Raw genomic sequence first — 16,348 nt, forward strand, 5'->3', positions numbered from 1 at the left:
TGCAAACTAAAAGATCATAAATAAAATAATAAAAACCCCAAATTGAACAATGAAATTATAACAACCAATCTTGGTCCCCAAAAAGAATGAAGAAAATGCAAATGCACTTCCTTCCCTTTGATGTGATGGTTAATTTTGTGGAATTTGTTTTAGTCTTCGTTGTGGGGATGACTTGCTGGGTAGGGGAAGGAGAAGGGATATATTTAGAAATGACAATAAGGTAAAAACAAAAGATATCAATAAAAATACTTTTAAGCCCCACAAGGTAATGGTTCCTTGGTGTACATGGGAAATAAGGAGAAAACAAGGAGAAAACTAGGAGAAAATAAAATCCTTCATTCATGGCCACCCTGCTCTCCTGTTCTCACATGATCCTTCATTGACTCACACAGCTTGATCCCAACACAAGGCTACATATATTAAAGGAGCTTACTTTCCCATCCAGGTGGCATGGCTTTCAGGAAGTCTGGGAACAAACAGGATAGATTTCCCAAAGTCGACATCAATGACTCCAAAGCAGCCTGGCTCTGTGACACCAAAAGCCCAGTGAAAGAAGGATTCCTAGGGTGAGAAATGAGGACAGAAGGTCAGTTACCCAGTGATCCAGCCCAGACCAATGCACAAGCACATCGCAACAAGAACTAGCTTAGTGTTATGCTGAACACATTCAACAGCCAACAGACTATTAAGAGCTAGTAGGGACTTTAGAAACCATCGAGTTGGACACTCTCATTTTAAAATCAGTCAATAAGCATTAAGCATGTTCTATATGTCAGGGACTGTGTGAGGGTCTGGGGACCCCAGCATGGAGCATGAAATGACCACTACTTGAAACAAACTCACATTCTGTCTGGATCCCAGAGAGACCAAGCACCTTATAGAAAGTTCTAGAACTAGGTATTATGACTCCCACACAGTCCACTCTTGTCACCCTCTCCAATGCCTACCCAAGGCCTACTTCAAGTTCCCTCTTCATGAAGCCTTCCCTAATGAACATTGCCTTAAGGGATGACTCTTCCCTTTGAAAATCCTCTAGTCTGTACTATACATTTAACTGTCCTCTAGCATCTAAACTGATACCTTTAATAACCATGGTATTTTTTGTGTGTTTTTAGGCCCTGGAAGAACAAAAAAAAAATAAGTAACAGCTGACATTTAAATAACAACTCTTGAGGTTTGCAAAGCACTTTCTACACATCATCTATACCCAGATTTGTCACTAACTCTGTGTGATTTTGAATAAGTGACTTGACTTCTCTGATCCTGATTTTCCCATATCCATAAAATAAAGGGGTTCAATGATCTCTCACATGAGCTAGTGCAAAGTAAATAGAGCCAGGAAAATAACTCAAAATGCACAATGAAAACGATATAAATGGGAAGAACAGTATCAAAAATAGAAACAATGCTGTATAATAACAGCCAAGAGAAGAGGTGAGGAAATGCAGCTCGTCTCCTCTTTGCAGAGGCTCAGGATATGATGGCAGTAGAACAAGGTATGTACTGACAGCCACTGACTGCTGGGCTGGTTAGTTTTTCTAAGCTGCTTTTCCCCCTTTTTCTTTTTTCTTTTTTACTGTGAGGGCTGGTTCCCTGGGTAGGGGAAGGCAAGGAGTATATTTGTTAATGAAGGTGACATAAAAATAAAACATGTCAATAAAAAAAATTTTTGAAGACTAATCTTGAGGGAAGGGATTATTTTGTTTTTAATTTTGTATTTAATAATAACAACAATAATAGCTACCAATTAAAAAGCACTTTAAGGATTACAAAGCATTTTACAAATATTATCTCATTTTATCCTCACAACAACTCTGGAAGGTAGGTGGTATTATTGTTCCCACTTGGCAGATGAGGAAACTGAAGCAAAGAGCTTAAGTGACTTGCCTAGCACCACACAACTATTAAGTATCAGAAGTAGGATTAGAACTCAGGTCTTTCTGACTCTAGGCCCAGAGCTCTATCCACTACATAATTGTTTCGCACATAGTAGGCACACAATAGATGTTTGCAGAGCTGCTAAACTAGTCTATCAGACCAAGGGGTAGGTCTTATTCCTCATCATCTTTCCCAAAGAATACCTAATCTCAGGGCCTCACACTGGGCATCAGTAAACCTTTTTTGGCTTGTATACATGAAACTATGCTCATAGAACAAGCATTTTTTCTACATAAATCTTTGCCATCTGTCTCCAATCCCCATCAAAATCACCAGCAACAGGAGTCCTCATAGCTTTTGGTCATAAATGCTAGGGGAATAAACATTTTTAAAGTATAAATATAGGGGAGGTTCTGATTTAAGATAACTTTTGCATATCATCAGTAAGCGTATGCTCAGTTGAAAATAAGACAAAAATAAAAAATTGGAAAGAATATAAAATTTGTGCTAGAGTCAATAATATTTTTTTCCTTTAAATTAATTTATTTAATTTTATTTTTCAACATTCACTTCCATAAGCTTTTTTTTTTTTAAGCAATTGGGGTTAAGTAACTTGCTCAAGGTTACATGGCCAGGTGTTTCTGGGTGGGTGCTAAGTGTCTGAGCCCAGATTCGATCCCCAGGTCATCCCGACACTGGGGCCGGTGCTCTTACTCGCTGTGCTACCTGGCCGCCCCAAAATGAATTTTTTTTTTTGCCTTTTGGAGGGCAATTGGGGTTAAGTAACTTGCCCAAGGTTACACGGCTAATATTTTTGTGTGGGTGTTAAGTGTCTGAGGCCGGAACCGAACTGGGGTCCTCCTGGCTCAGGGGCTGGTGCTTTACTCACTGCACCACCTAGCCACCCCTTCCATAAGCTTTTGAGTTTTAATTTCTCTGCCTCCCTTCCTTTCCCTCTCCCCAAAACAGCATGAAATCTGATAAAGGTTCTATATATACACTCTTATTAATACACTTATATAATACACCTTATTAAACATATTTTTACACTAGTCATGTTATAAAGAAAAATTAGAATGAATAGGAGAAAATACAAGAAAGGAAAAAAAAAAGAGAGCAAATAGTATCCTTCCATCTGCATTCAGACTCCTTCTTTCTCTGGATGGGGATAGCATTTTCCATCATGAGTCTTTTGGAGTTATCTTAGATAATTTGATCACTGCTGAGAAAAACTAAGACTATCAAAGTTAGTCATCGCACAATGTAGCTATTACTGTGTACAGTGTTCTCTTGTTTCTGCTCATTTCATTCAGCATCAGTTCATATAAGTCTTTCCAGATTTTTCTGAAGTCTGCCTGCTTATCCTTTCTTATAGCACAATAGCATTCCATTACATTCACATACCACAGCCATTGTTCAGCCATTTCCCAATTGATGGGTATCCCCTCAATTTCCAATTCTCGGCCACCACAAAAAGAGTTGCTACATTTTTGTACATGCGGGTCCTTTTCCCATTTTTACAATCTCTTAGGGATAAAGTCCTAGAAGTGGTGTTGCTGGGTCAAAGGGGATGCACATTTTCATAGCACTTTGGGCATAGTTCCAAATTGCTCTCCATAATGGCTGGATCAGTTCACAAGGGAGTCAATAATCTTTCCTCAGAAAAAATCATTTAATGGAATGCCCAAGCTCACAGCTATTCTAATGGATGAATGACAGCCCAGAAAGGATCTCCATAAGCCAAAGTACTTTTTATTCCAAAAATACTTGTCAATTAGTTCTCCAAAAGATTTCCTTTAGTAGCATTATCTAACATTTATTGAGCTGCAGCAATGGGGCAAGCCAAACAATTCCAACAGCAGACAACATGCACTACAAATGTAAGGAACCCAGGAGCCAAGTGCTGCTGGCTCAGGCTAGAATGTCAGAGCTAGGTAGGCCCTTAGAGGGTGTCTAGTTCAACACCACCATTTTACAGAGGAGGAAGCTGAAGCCCAGAAAGAACTTACTCAATGTCTGATGAGCCCTATGGGTAGGTGCTATTTGGGACCATACAAGCCATGCCCATAGCAAATATGTGAATATCAGAAAAGGCATTCATGTTTAAGTCACCTGCCTGAGCAGGTTTAAATATGGCCCCTCCTAAAGGCAAAGCAACAGAATGAATCACAGCAAAGCCCCACCCAGGTCAAGATGCCTGTGACTTTTTTAGGAGGTCAACAAGCTAGTACCTTAGACCCAGAACATTAGTCTAATACTGGACAGGTATTACACAATCACAGAATGTTTCAATGTTGGAAAGGTCCTGTAAGGCCATCTAGTCCAGGGGTAGGGAACTTGCAGCCTTGAGGCCACATGTGACCCTCTAGGTCCTCAAGTGCAGCCCTCTGACTGAATCCAAACTTCATTTGTTCTGTGAAGTTTGCATTCAGTCAAATGGACGCATTTGAGGACCTAGAGGGTCATGTGTGGCCTCAAGGCTACAGATTCTCCACCCTGATCAAGTCCAACCCATACCTAAATAAGAGTTCTCTCTAATATATACCTCTCAAATGGATCCTCAAACCTTTTCTTGAAGCATTCTGTAAGGGAGAACCTCGTACCTTCCAAGATAACTTCTTCCTCTCTGGGAAAGCATGGAACCCTTTCCTCTAACATTGAAACTAAATGAGTCTCTAACAACTTCCACTGATTCCTCCTTACTTTGCCATCTAGAGCCAAGTAAAACAAATGAAATCTCTCTTCCATGTGACACACGACTACTGGGGTATGGCCACTCCATCAGTTTCAGATCTACCCTATCATCTATTTCACAAGAGTAGAAAGATAAAGAAGGCCAGATTTTTCACTGGAAGTGTGTGTTGAGCTCCAATTCAAGAGTAACATAAATGCACTCAGAATCAGCTGGGCTCCAGAAACTCACACCAGGTATGTGGTATATGGGAACGCAGCATGGGATATTGAGGTTTTGACATAAATAACCTTTTAAGCCAACAGACTAAATCTATGAACCAGGGAACTAAAGACAAGGCAGAAGGGACAAACACCCAGAAGAAAAATTAGAACTAAGCTCTCCTACTCACCTGCCGGAAAAGAACCCCAGTGTCCGTGCAGTACCTATTACTCTCCTCCCCTCCCTGCAGGAGGACCAAAGAACATTTCTGCACAGCTGGGTTCTTCCTCAGACGATCACAGAGACGTTTCCTGTTCAAGGAGAAGAGGGCCCGTGGTACTCTCAAGGTTTCATTCCCCAGCCAAAATACAGGTCTGAAAAAAGAGAAAGTCACCCCAGTTAATTCTTCATGTGTCAAGCCTCCCCTAACCACCACTTGTTTAGTAGATTTCTTAGGCTTTAATGCCACATGCATAAAATGCAATGACACATATACTCATAAAGACAGAAAAAAGATCTATCAATATGCGGCAAATATTTTGAAGAGTATTTGGACTGACATAAATCTATTCTCAGCTTACAAAAGGAGATACACAGGTAATACACCAAAGCAGACGCAAAAAACAAAGCATAGAGCCTCCTGCTAGTGCGCTCAGCACTGCTTCAAAGGCAGGTCCCCTCACTGATGGCTCCCAAAGACTCCCTACTTCACTGGCTTTGCTGTGTGGACACCAAACAATAAGCATTTATTAAGCTCCTACCAAGTACCAGGGATTGTGCTTGATGGGGATGCAAAGACAGACAGGAGAAAATTCCTGACTTCAAGGTGCTTACATTCTACCAGGGGAAATAGCAGAATTTCTCCATTTTGTATCTGCTGGGTTTCAACTCTATGGAAGAAGATGCCCCACCCAGGACAAGCTCATCACTGCTAAACTTACTGAGCTACTAATTCAAACCTTGACTGACTCCTTCTGCTTCCTCTCCCTAGGTTTGTAGGGCAGAGTCCAAACTCCTACCAAAGCTTCAAGGGGAGAAATAATGTTGTTTTCCTCTTTGGACTATAAACTTATTGAGGGCAGGGACTGTCTTTTACATAATTGTATCTCTAGTACTTAGCAGAGTACCTGACACGTTATAGGTGTTTAATAAATGGGTGTTTATAGGTGTTTAAAAAAATTATTGGGGGGGTGGAGTCAAGATGGAAGAGTAGAAACAGGACTTCCGTGGCTCCAGCTTCCACCTTCCCCAATTCATGTAAAAGGGGACTCTAAACAAACTTTGGAGCAGCAGAACACACAAAATGACATAGAGAAGCTAACCTTCCACTGAGGACAGCCTGGCAGGCTGGCAGGAATCGACCAGCACAGAGCTCTGAGAGCCGAGCCCAGGCCCCCTATGAGCAGAGAGCTGGAAGCTTTAGCCCCAGGGTGGGCCTGACCAACCTCAGGCTGAGGGGACTACAGATCAGCAGCAGCTGTGGCCGTTTCCAGATTTATCAACACACAGATGCGAAGGACAAAGTGGGAGGTCAGTGCAGTGCAGACTTTGGGACCCAGTAGGTGGGAGTGCATCGGCTTTTGCCCCCAGGGCAAGAAGCCACTGAGACGCTGACTGCCTTGCAGCTTCAGCTCCTGGCCTGCAGACTGTAGGGGGACCAAGCGACCAGTCTAAGGGGTAATCGCTCTTGCTTTAATCTGCTTGGATCTGGATTGTAGTCTAGGGTGGAGGTCCTGGGGTGAGTGACCCCCCCCCCCATAAAGAACATGCCTCAAGACTTCAATCTGTTTGACCATAGCTTCTTTTACCTAGAAGAAGCCAAATATTCATGCCAATTCAAAAATTTGTGCAAATCCTCAACAGAACAGAAAATAAACCCCTGCTAACTAGAATAAGAGCTCTGACTGGCCCATAGCATACTGAGTTCATCTAGTCCAAGGCCCTCACTTTACAGAAAAGGAAATCTCAGTTCAGGGAGGTCACATGACTTGTCCAAGGTTACCCTGATAGAAACCATCAAGGTGGGACTAGAACCCAGGCCTACTGATTCTGGAGCCTGTGGCCTTTGCACTGTACCCTGCTGCCCCCCCCCCCCCCCCCCCCCCCCCCTTACTCCAACTGGGGATCTGTGGATAGCCAGGTCTTGTTTCTTGAAAATGTAGCCTTTGCCTGCAACTGTAGTTCAGGGACCTGAAGGTGAGGTGGTTAGACAAGCTGGATTCATTTTCACGTCTTTTGTTCCTTGCCTAACCACACAAACTTGTGGAGAGAGACCATGAGCTGGGCCTACTACTCTCACACTGAGGAATGTGGGCTTGTTTGTATTGCTGCAGGCATTATAGATCAGGTTATGTCCAGGGAATTGATCTCTTTAGATGGAAGGACAGAAACAAAGTGGAAAAGAATTTATTTAGAAAAAAAAAATTGCTTCGCTATGTGGTAAGAGGCAGCCAGCAGACACAATTACAGTAGCCAATATGTGCACAGGCTCAAATTCCTTCAAAAATTCTCCTCTCCTTTCTCATTAAAGTTTATCATAGGAGGCAAAGAGAAAAAATGAGTTTCTGAAGACTAGGAGATAGGATAGAGAGGTTACACATATTAAGCTATAAATGCAGTTCTAAGGGTTTAAGCTTTATATAACAGAAGTTACACCAATCAATCTAGATGCAGCATAATGAATAGCAAAGGCAATCAACTCAAATGAAGAAAAAGTTTTTAGCAGTCCATGATATTCTACAAAAACAGTGCCACAGTGCCCAGTATTAAGGGTGTATAGAGGTGATCTTTTCTTGGACACTTCTGTAAGCAAAGGGAGGAAAAACTAAGCTAAATTACTAGAACCAAAGACTGTTTAAGGTGGAAGGGCTCTCAGAGTTAATTTTAAAGAGAAATAACTGAAGCAACAGAAAAGGCACATAACAGCGAGTAAGAGCACTGGCCCCAGTGTCAGGATGACCTGGGGATCGAATCCGGGCTCAGATACTTAGCACCACACCCAGAAATAACTGGCTGTGTAACCTTGAGCAAGTTACTTAACCCTGATTGCTTAAAAAAAAAAGGCACATAACTTGCCCAAGGACATAGCTAGTTAAAGGAATCCCACTTGCCCAATTCCCAATGCAATGCACAGTCTACTATATATCAATCAAGGGGCTTCAAAAACAATAAGCTTAATTTTTCACTTAACATTTTGAATTTTTATGCTCCTGAATTAAAAAAAAAAGCAGTGGATTTAGAAAGAGGCCAATTTTTTAAAGACCACCTTTAACTAGCAGAGATTATTTTAAAATGAATTTTTCTTAAAAACCTGTTGAGTTTAAAAAGAGGGAGAGAACAGTGAAGCTGCTTTATTAACTTCATTGATTTTGAACTGATTTTTCTCTTCAACTCAATAAGTGTTTTAAAAATTAACTTCACGAGATTTTATGCCTTGAATTGATCTTTCCTCTGCATGTAGGCCTTTTCAGATATAAAAAGTCCTGCCCTTTTATTTAAGGTGTGAGTTTTTTAGGTTGTAAAGGCGATTCATACTTCAGATAAAGAAAGGAAAGACAGGATAACAGAATCTCAGAGCTAGAAGGACCTCAAAGGGCAACTGGTACCTGAACAGGAATTCCTTCTACAACATCCTAGACAAACAGCTAGCCACCCAGCATCCACTTAAAGACCTCCAGTGATAAGAAATCCTCTTTGTTGATCCTGATTCTGCCCTCTGAGGCCAAGCAGAACAAATGGTCTTCCACATGAATTCCTTGTAAACACTTAAAGACAGCCATGACATTACCCCTACATCTTCTTTTCTCTAGGTTAACCATACCTAGCTCCTTCAACCAATCCTCATAAGGCGTAAATTCAATTCTTTTCATCGGTCTGGTTGCCCTCTTCTGGACACACTCCAGTTTATCAATGTTCCTCCTAAAATATGGCACCCAGAACCAAACATAAGATTGTAAATGTCTGACCAGGACAGAGTACAGTAGGCCTCTCACCTCTCTCATCCTGGACATTAGACCTCTCTTAATACAGTATGAGACTTAGCTATACTTGAAGACAGATATCACATTCCCTGAAAATCTTCTCCAAAGTCCCTTCTGAGATTCTAGAATTTTGTGAAAATCAACCCAATGACAACGACTTCATTTTGAAAAAAAAAAAAAAAGAGAAGCTATTCACACGATCTGTAGCCATTACCTCCATCCACAGCACAGACACCCTTACCTAACTCACCACCTCATCTTCTATCACTGCCCCTTCTCCCTCAGATTTGATCTCGATGCTAACCTACTGTGTGCAATGATATAGTTGCTGTCTCTTTCCAAGGAGGGAGAGAGACAAAAGAGCGAAGCTGCAACTTGCTAAGACTTTGGGCTGATGCCAGCTGAATAGAAAGGGCACCTTTCCTACTACCTTTCTTTAACTGGAAACACAGGCACTGCCCCCTTCCTATTATCATGAAGCCACCAAGTCTGTCATCATGAGTCCTGAAGGTGAGAAGGGATGAACATTTATGGTTACAAATACATTTGGTCATTATTGGACATTTTCTGACAGAAACCCAATGCTGACAACTCTAACTTAAGTATCTGTCAATTCAATTCCCTTTAATCTTCTCTCAGTAGGAGCCCCCTAACTAGTAGGATTGCTATCATTTTTAGATTCACATCAATCAAGATGAACATAGATGGAAAGGCTTATTTTTGATCCCTGCTCTAAGTCAAATCCATTACGTGATCAGAGACCTAGGTGCCTAATTCTGTGGCCTATTCTTCTGGGGCTCAGGCGGTCTTGGAATGAGACGATCATGGAGCCAGAGCCCCACCTGGCCAACACGATCAAGTGGGCCATCTGGATACCCAGCAGTGCTTCTCACTTGTTTTTGCTATTTAATGAGGGATTTAGCATCTTAAAGTCCCAACCAAGGAACAGGCTGCCACAAATTCAGCTGAGAGAGCTCACGCATGAAAAGTCTTCACTCCTCATGGTACCAATACCATATGTCTGACCAGAGAGAAATGAGAGAATGAGAAGATCCTGTCTTGACTGTGTTGATCCAGGAAGTAATGCAAAAAGTCTACAATCACATTTACGTAAAGTTAACAAGCATTTATTGAGTGCCAACTATGTGCCAACCACTATACTAAACACTGTTGAACATACAAAGAAAGTCAAAAGCCAGTCCCCTCTCTCAAGGAACTCACAATCTAATGGGGGAGACAATATGCAAACAAAAACAGAGAAACAAGATAGATACAGGTTAAATAGTAAATAATCGGCAGATAGAAGGTACTAGCATTAAGGTGGATCATGGAAGGCTTCTTGTATAAAGTAGGATTTTAGCTGGGACTTAAAGGAATTAGAAAAGAGAGGGAGTGAAAATGAAGAGGGAAAGAATGCCAGGCATGGGCAACAGCCAGTGAAAATGTCCCAAGGTGGGAGATGGAGTATCCTGTGGAGGAACAAAACATTCAATCAATGAACAGCAAGGAAAGGAGGCCAAAGGATGAGGAAGGGAACAAGGTGTCAAGAGAACTGGAAATATAGGAAGGGGCCGTGTTCTGACAGGCTTTAAAAGCCAAACAGAGGATTTTCTATTTGATCCTTCAGACAGTAGAGAACACTGGAATTTATTAAAAGGGATGGGGCCTGCATGGTCAGACTTACACTTCTGACTTCACATTTTTAATTCAGTAACCCAAATACAGACACTACCCCAAAGTCTACATAAAAAACACTATTAACCAAAATCCACTCTTCAAGTAATGATCAACTATGAATGCCCTAGCTCTTCTCAGCAACACCATGGTCCAAGACATGAAGGAAAATGCTCTCTACATCCAGATAAAGAACTGATGGACTCTGAATGCAGATCGAAGCATACTTTTTTTTTTCACTTTATTCTTTTTTGTGTTTTTTTTCCCTTTTGATCTATTTCTTCTTTCACAACTGTGACTAATATGGAAATATGTTTTACATAATAGCATATGTATAACCTACATCAAATTGCCTACCATTTTCAGAATAGGGGAGGAAAGGGGAAAAATTTGGAACTTAAAATCTTACAAAAATGAATGCTAAAAATTATCTTGACATGTAATTGGGGGGGAGGGGGAAATACTATTTAAAAATCTATGCTTCGAGTTCAACTCTGTGGTTCTCTTCTGAGTCTACTTATTGAAGACATTTCTCTCTACCTGAAGAGCATTTCTTTGCTTTTCTCTGCTTCCAAAATTGATCACAGGGCTGCACTCAACTACATTACTACTGTACTATGCTGATCTGGTGCCAAGATGGTAAGAGAAGGAGGAGTAACCAAATGACCTCGAGTTCAAGAGCAACGTTCTGTCACTTATTAATTATTACAAGACTTTCACGGAAATGACAGTTTGGTTGAAAGCCAATATGTGATTTATCACAATAGAAATCAAAACTCCTTGAGGACCTCAGCATCCAAAAAATACAAACCTGACAATTTCCTGCTGCAAACACAGCAAAATCAAACTAACAAAACATTTATAGCTTTATTTTTGTAATGCTTTATTGGTAAGAGCACATGCATTCCCCCACTTTTCTGAATCCCTCTCCTCTCCCAAAACCTAAGTCCTGCACTCTTCCCAAATGCCTTTTAAAAAGTTATTCTGAAAGGATGAAAAGTCTAGAAGATCCAAAGAAATACATTTTTAACTACAGGAAATCAAATCTGTGAAAGGTTATAAGTAGTGAAGGAACTTGGCACAAGGGGTCTTTCCTAAGCTGTCCCTAACCCTTAAGTCCTAGGGAATAGAAAGAGGAAGAAGTCAGTACAAATCACTTTTTTAAAGAAAGTCTACCTTCTGGGCACTCTCACCCCACCAGAAATCAGCAGGACAGCCTCAGCCTAGGCAAAAGGATGAAGGTTCCTTTAAGAGTTTCATGTAGAAAAAAAGGAGAAAACTGGTGCAATATAAAGTAGTACCTAGAACTGAGTATGAGAAAGTCAGAGACACAGCCAGAGTAACTAATGACTACAGTCTCACTGTAACCTAGTTATTTCTTAACACAGCAAAAATGGCTTTTGGTAGCTACACAGACCCTGATGACAATTCATTCAGTTTTTAACCTAATCCTATTTCATAGGATTTCACAAAAAGAATTCTCCTATCTTGTCATTTACAGCAAAGCCTCTAACCGGAACGTTCAGGGGATTTTGGAATGCTCATATTAGTTGAATTTAAAATCATTCTGCATTTATCATTCAACAAATATTTATTAAGCATCTACTAGGTACAAGGTTTTGTGCTAAGGGGCTAGAGACTCAGGGTAATAAGAAAGATAAGTTCCCTGCTTCTCAGGGAACTTATAATTTATTAGACATGATGACAAGGACACAAGTAACTATCAGAACATGGTAGAATGTGGTAAGTCTTTTCTATAATTCAGATGAAGGGAGTGATTCAAAGACTTCATGGAAGAGATGGCACTTTAGCTGGGCAATGAAACTTGAGTTGCCTAAGCATGTGTTTATGTGCACGTAGCCAGGAGGAAGGCATTCTAGGCAAAGTAAATAAAATTGTCTAAGGTAAGAGAGGGAAGAAAATGCAAAGCCTGTACAGGAATGAAGCATAGTTCACGATTGCCTAGAACATCTACTGTGTAGAAGGGAGAGATAATAAGTGAGGGTGAAAACGAAGGTTAAGTGTAGGGGGAAGGGAAAGGCAAAGTGCAAATTATAGAGGTCTTGAATGCCAGGTTGATGAGTATGAACTTTATCCCGCAGACAGTAAGAAGCTGAGTTGAAGAATAACATACTTTAAGTTTTAGAACTAGGATGTTCAGAACAGATTAGGGATAGATAGAGTAAGGCAACCAGCAGGCTTCCTTTAAGGCACAACCAAAATCCCACTTTCTAAACAGCCCAACCTCAATTTCATTATCTTAACTCTCTGTTAACTATTTCCTATTTATCTTGTATACAACTTGCTTTGTATATATTTGCATGTTATCTCTCCCATTATATTGTAAGCTTATTGGGGGCAAGGAATATCTTTTGCCTTTTTTGTAACCCCATCATGGCACCTGGCACATAGTAAGTACTAAATAAATGCTTAATGATTGATATTGACTTTTTCCAAAAATCTATGCCCTTTTGTCTTTGGGACAAATTTATTCCACAAGCCACACCAAAAGTCTATTACTTTCCAATTCTTCAAAAATCAAAAAAGTATTCTTCCAAGAGTCTTCCTCTTCCTGGTTCTTTGAGTCACAAGCTACTTTGTCTTCTACCATCATAATCAGTTATCAAGACTTAACAATCAGAACTCAAGATGGCAAAAAATTCAGCTTGTGCAATGAGAGGTGGGGGAGTGGGGACAGGGTATCATTGATCACAACCCCATCTCAGTCTAACCGTAACAGACTTAATTTTTTTGTGTGCAACCAACAGAAAAAAAGAGCTGAAACTAAGTCAGGAGAAAAGTCAGTATTTTATATTGAGTGCTGAACTTGGAGTCAGGAAGGCCTGAGTTCGAACCCCATTTTAGACAACTGAATCAATTAATAAGCATTGAGTGCTGTGAATAAGCACTGAACATGTGCCAGGCACTGTTCTAGGCACTTGGAATAAAGACAAAAATGAAAAGTCTTTGCCCTCAATGAGCTCACTCTCCTGGGGAAAACATTTAAAAATAGAAAGTGTCTTGTTCATGGAACAGACACAAGGTCAGTGGCACTGAACTGAAGAGTGTATGTCAGCTGGTAAAGAGTAAAAAACCTGGAAAAGTAGGAGGAGCTAAATTATGAAGGACTTTGAATGCCAAACTGAGCAAGGAGACAACGGGGAGCCACTGGAGTTTACTGAGATGGGGAGGAGGTGATGACACAATAGAACCTGTGCTTCAGGAAAATCACTGTAGTGCTGAATAGAGAATGGTTTGGAGTAAGGAGACACTTGAGGTAGGCAGACCTACCATGCAGTTACTGCAATAATTAATCCAGGCATGAAGTGATAAGGGCCTACATCACAGTGAGGGCGATGTCAGAAGAGAGAAGAGGATGTATTTGAAAAATGTTGCAAAGGAGGAATCAACAGGCTTTGGCAACAGATTGTATATGAGAGGTGAGACAGTGAAAAGTCCAGGATAACTCCTAGGTTTCAGGCCTGAAGGATGACACAGTAATAAGAGAAGGTAGGAGAGGAAAGGGTTTAGGGGGAAGATAATTAGTTTGGTTTTGGATGTACTGAGTTTAGGATGTCTACTGGGCATCCAATTTGAGATGTCTGAAAGATAGTTGAAGATGTGAAACTGGATATCAACAGAGAGTTTGAGGTGGGGTAGGTGGATTTGAAAATCATCAGCATAGGGGCGGCCAGGTAGCACAGTAAGAGCACCAGCCCCAGAGTCGGGATGACCTGGGATCAAATCCAGGCTCAGACACTTAGCACCCACCCAGAAACACCTGGCCGTGTAACCTTGAGAAAGTTACTTAATCCATTTGCTTTAAAAAAAAAAAAAGAAAGAAAATCATCATCATAAGGATGATAATTAAATCCATGGGAGCCGATGAGATTACTAAGTGATGTAGTAGAAAGGGAGAGGAAAAGAGGTCCCTGAAGGACACCCATGTTTAAAGGGTGTGATTTGGAGAAAGATCTATGAAGAGAGAGGAGTCATGATATAAGTAGGAGGAGAAACATGAGAGAGCAGTTTCCCAAAAACTTAAAGAGAAGAAAGTTATCAAGGAGGAGAGGGTGATCAACAGTGTCAAAGGCTGCAAAAGCTCACTGGGATATGGCAACTAAGAGATCATTAGTAATTTTGAAGAGAGTAGTTTTAGTGGAATGGTCAGAAGCAGATTGTAAAGGGCTAAAAAGTGAGAGGAGAGAAAGTGAAGGCACTTGAGGTAGCTGGCATTTTCAAGGAGACTGGATAAAAAAGTGCAGTGGGGATACAGGACAGAGTTGGTGGGGGTGGAAGGATCAAGGTTTTTTGTTTGTTTGTTTTTGGGGGTTTTTTTTCAGTATGCTGGAGATATGGGCATGTTTGTAGACAGCAGGGAATAAGCCATTAGATAGGGAGACTGAAAATAAGTAAAGCGGCGATGACATAAGTACCAATCTACTGGAGGAGATGGGAGGGAATAAGGTCTTTTGAACAAGTAGAGAGAATAGCCTTAAAAAGGAGTAAAGCATCTTCATCACTTGAGACTAGGGTGAACAAAATAGGAGTAGAAAGAAGTGGGGAAGAGGGGTAAATAGTGAGCTCATAGTGAAGGGCCTCAATTTTTTCTGTAAAATATAAAGCAAGATTCTCAGCTGAGGTAGTGGGGGAGGGGGAAGGAAGCCATAAAAAGTTTGAGAAAGGAGGAAAAGATCTGGAAGAAAGCCTCGATGCTCTGAGATCTTTTAAGAGCTGATGTTCTGAATGAGAACGTTAGCTTGAAAGGGAAAGGATGGAGGGGGGTGGGGAGGAGGATATCTACACTCTCTCTCTCTCTCTCTCTCTCTCTCTAATATACATGCACCCCTCAGGCCCCGCAATGCCCTCCATTCCCGGAAGTGGAGAACGAAGGAGGAGCGGGGGTGGTGGTGGTGAAGGAGCAGGAGTTGTCAACGGTTCCCCAACATCCCCAGAAAGCAATCTACATCCTCCCTGACAGCTGGTCCCGGGTGTCCCCGCGCCTTAAGGCGGCTCCAGGACCGGGGATGTCTGGGGATTCCCGAAAAGCCAACGCAGAGAGGGCAGAGAACTCCGCACTTACCCCCCAGTCTCAGCCATGTTAACCCAGAAGTGCAGTCGCTCGTCACGTGCTCTGAGGGGATGGTCAGCTGACCAGAGGCTTTTCTTCGAGGCGTGGAAGGGGCGAGGGGAGGGAGGGGCCGGGATTCCTCCTGGGTCTCATGTGATTGGCCTCCGGGATGAGAAGGGTGGGGATGTGGGCGGGTCTAAAACTAAGGGACTCTCCCTGAAGTGTGAGTTGTAGTGCTTCAGGGACAAACGGTGCACGGGACCGCTGCTCCTGGGGCGGGGCCGCGGCCGTGGCTGTGGCTGGAAAGCTACAGGCTGGGGCTGTGGGAGGGGCTAATGCTTGGGGGCGGGGCTGATCTTTGGAATTGCAGTCCGACCTGATCTCTCCATCCAAGACACCTTGCGCCCAAGCAGGCATAGGCTTATAAATATTTAGCAACTGTCCCTCTGGGGGGAAAAGTATATATGTGCTTGGGACACACTTTTTAAATCTACATTATTAACGTTTTCTCCATCACTTTCTTAAGTCTCTAGACAATCACCCTGCTATTGTCCGTGTGCCCCTCACGGATCCGGCCACCCTCTCCTCAAACCCTTGGCCACCAAACTGCCCCAAACCCTATCTTTCCCCAGCTCCACTTTACAGAGCTCACTGAAGCCCCTCGGGAGGGGCCAGTGACTACTGACCGTCCGCAGCAAGAGCCAGAACGGGGACCAGAGTTCAGATGACTTCTCCTAGCCAGGGGTATACTGATACTTGTTTAACAACCAGCTCTTTTTTGGGAGGCGGGGGAGGGGGGGGGGGGGGGGCAGGGGGGGGGGAGGGGAAAAAGAACCAGACGGAGGACGGCTT

At 42.1% G+C, this 16,348-nt stretch overlaps 1 protein-coding gene across 1 annotated transcript in view; it reads right to left on the reverse strand.

Moving 5' to 3' along the window:
• The window catches only part of PEPD (peptidase D), a 250,763-nt gene extending 235,119 nt beyond the window's left edge, over window positions 1–15,644 (reverse strand). Inside the window, exons 1-3 of the mRNA XM_069082634.1 lie at window positions 15,509–15,644; window positions 4,962–5,145; window positions 434–561 (exon numbers count right to left, since the gene is read on the reverse strand). Of these exons, the coding sequence (XP_068938735.1) occupies window positions 434–561; window positions 4,962–5,145; window positions 15,509–15,525 (329 nt within the window). The 5' untranslated portion in view covers window positions 15,526–15,644. The remainder of the gene's footprint in view (window positions 1–433; window positions 562–4,961; window positions 5,146–15,508) is intronic.
• Window positions 15,645–16,348: the final 704 nt, after the last annotated feature.

The sequence above is a fragment of the Petaurus breviceps genome, unplaced genomic scaffold (genome assembly GCF_028583685.1).
Source record: "Petaurus breviceps papuanus isolate PSGF00001 unplaced genomic scaffold, PetGlider_PUasm1.0 171, whole genome shotgun sequence".
NCBI lineage: Eukaryota > Metazoa > Chordata > Mammalia > Diprotodontia > Petauridae > Petaurus > Petaurus breviceps.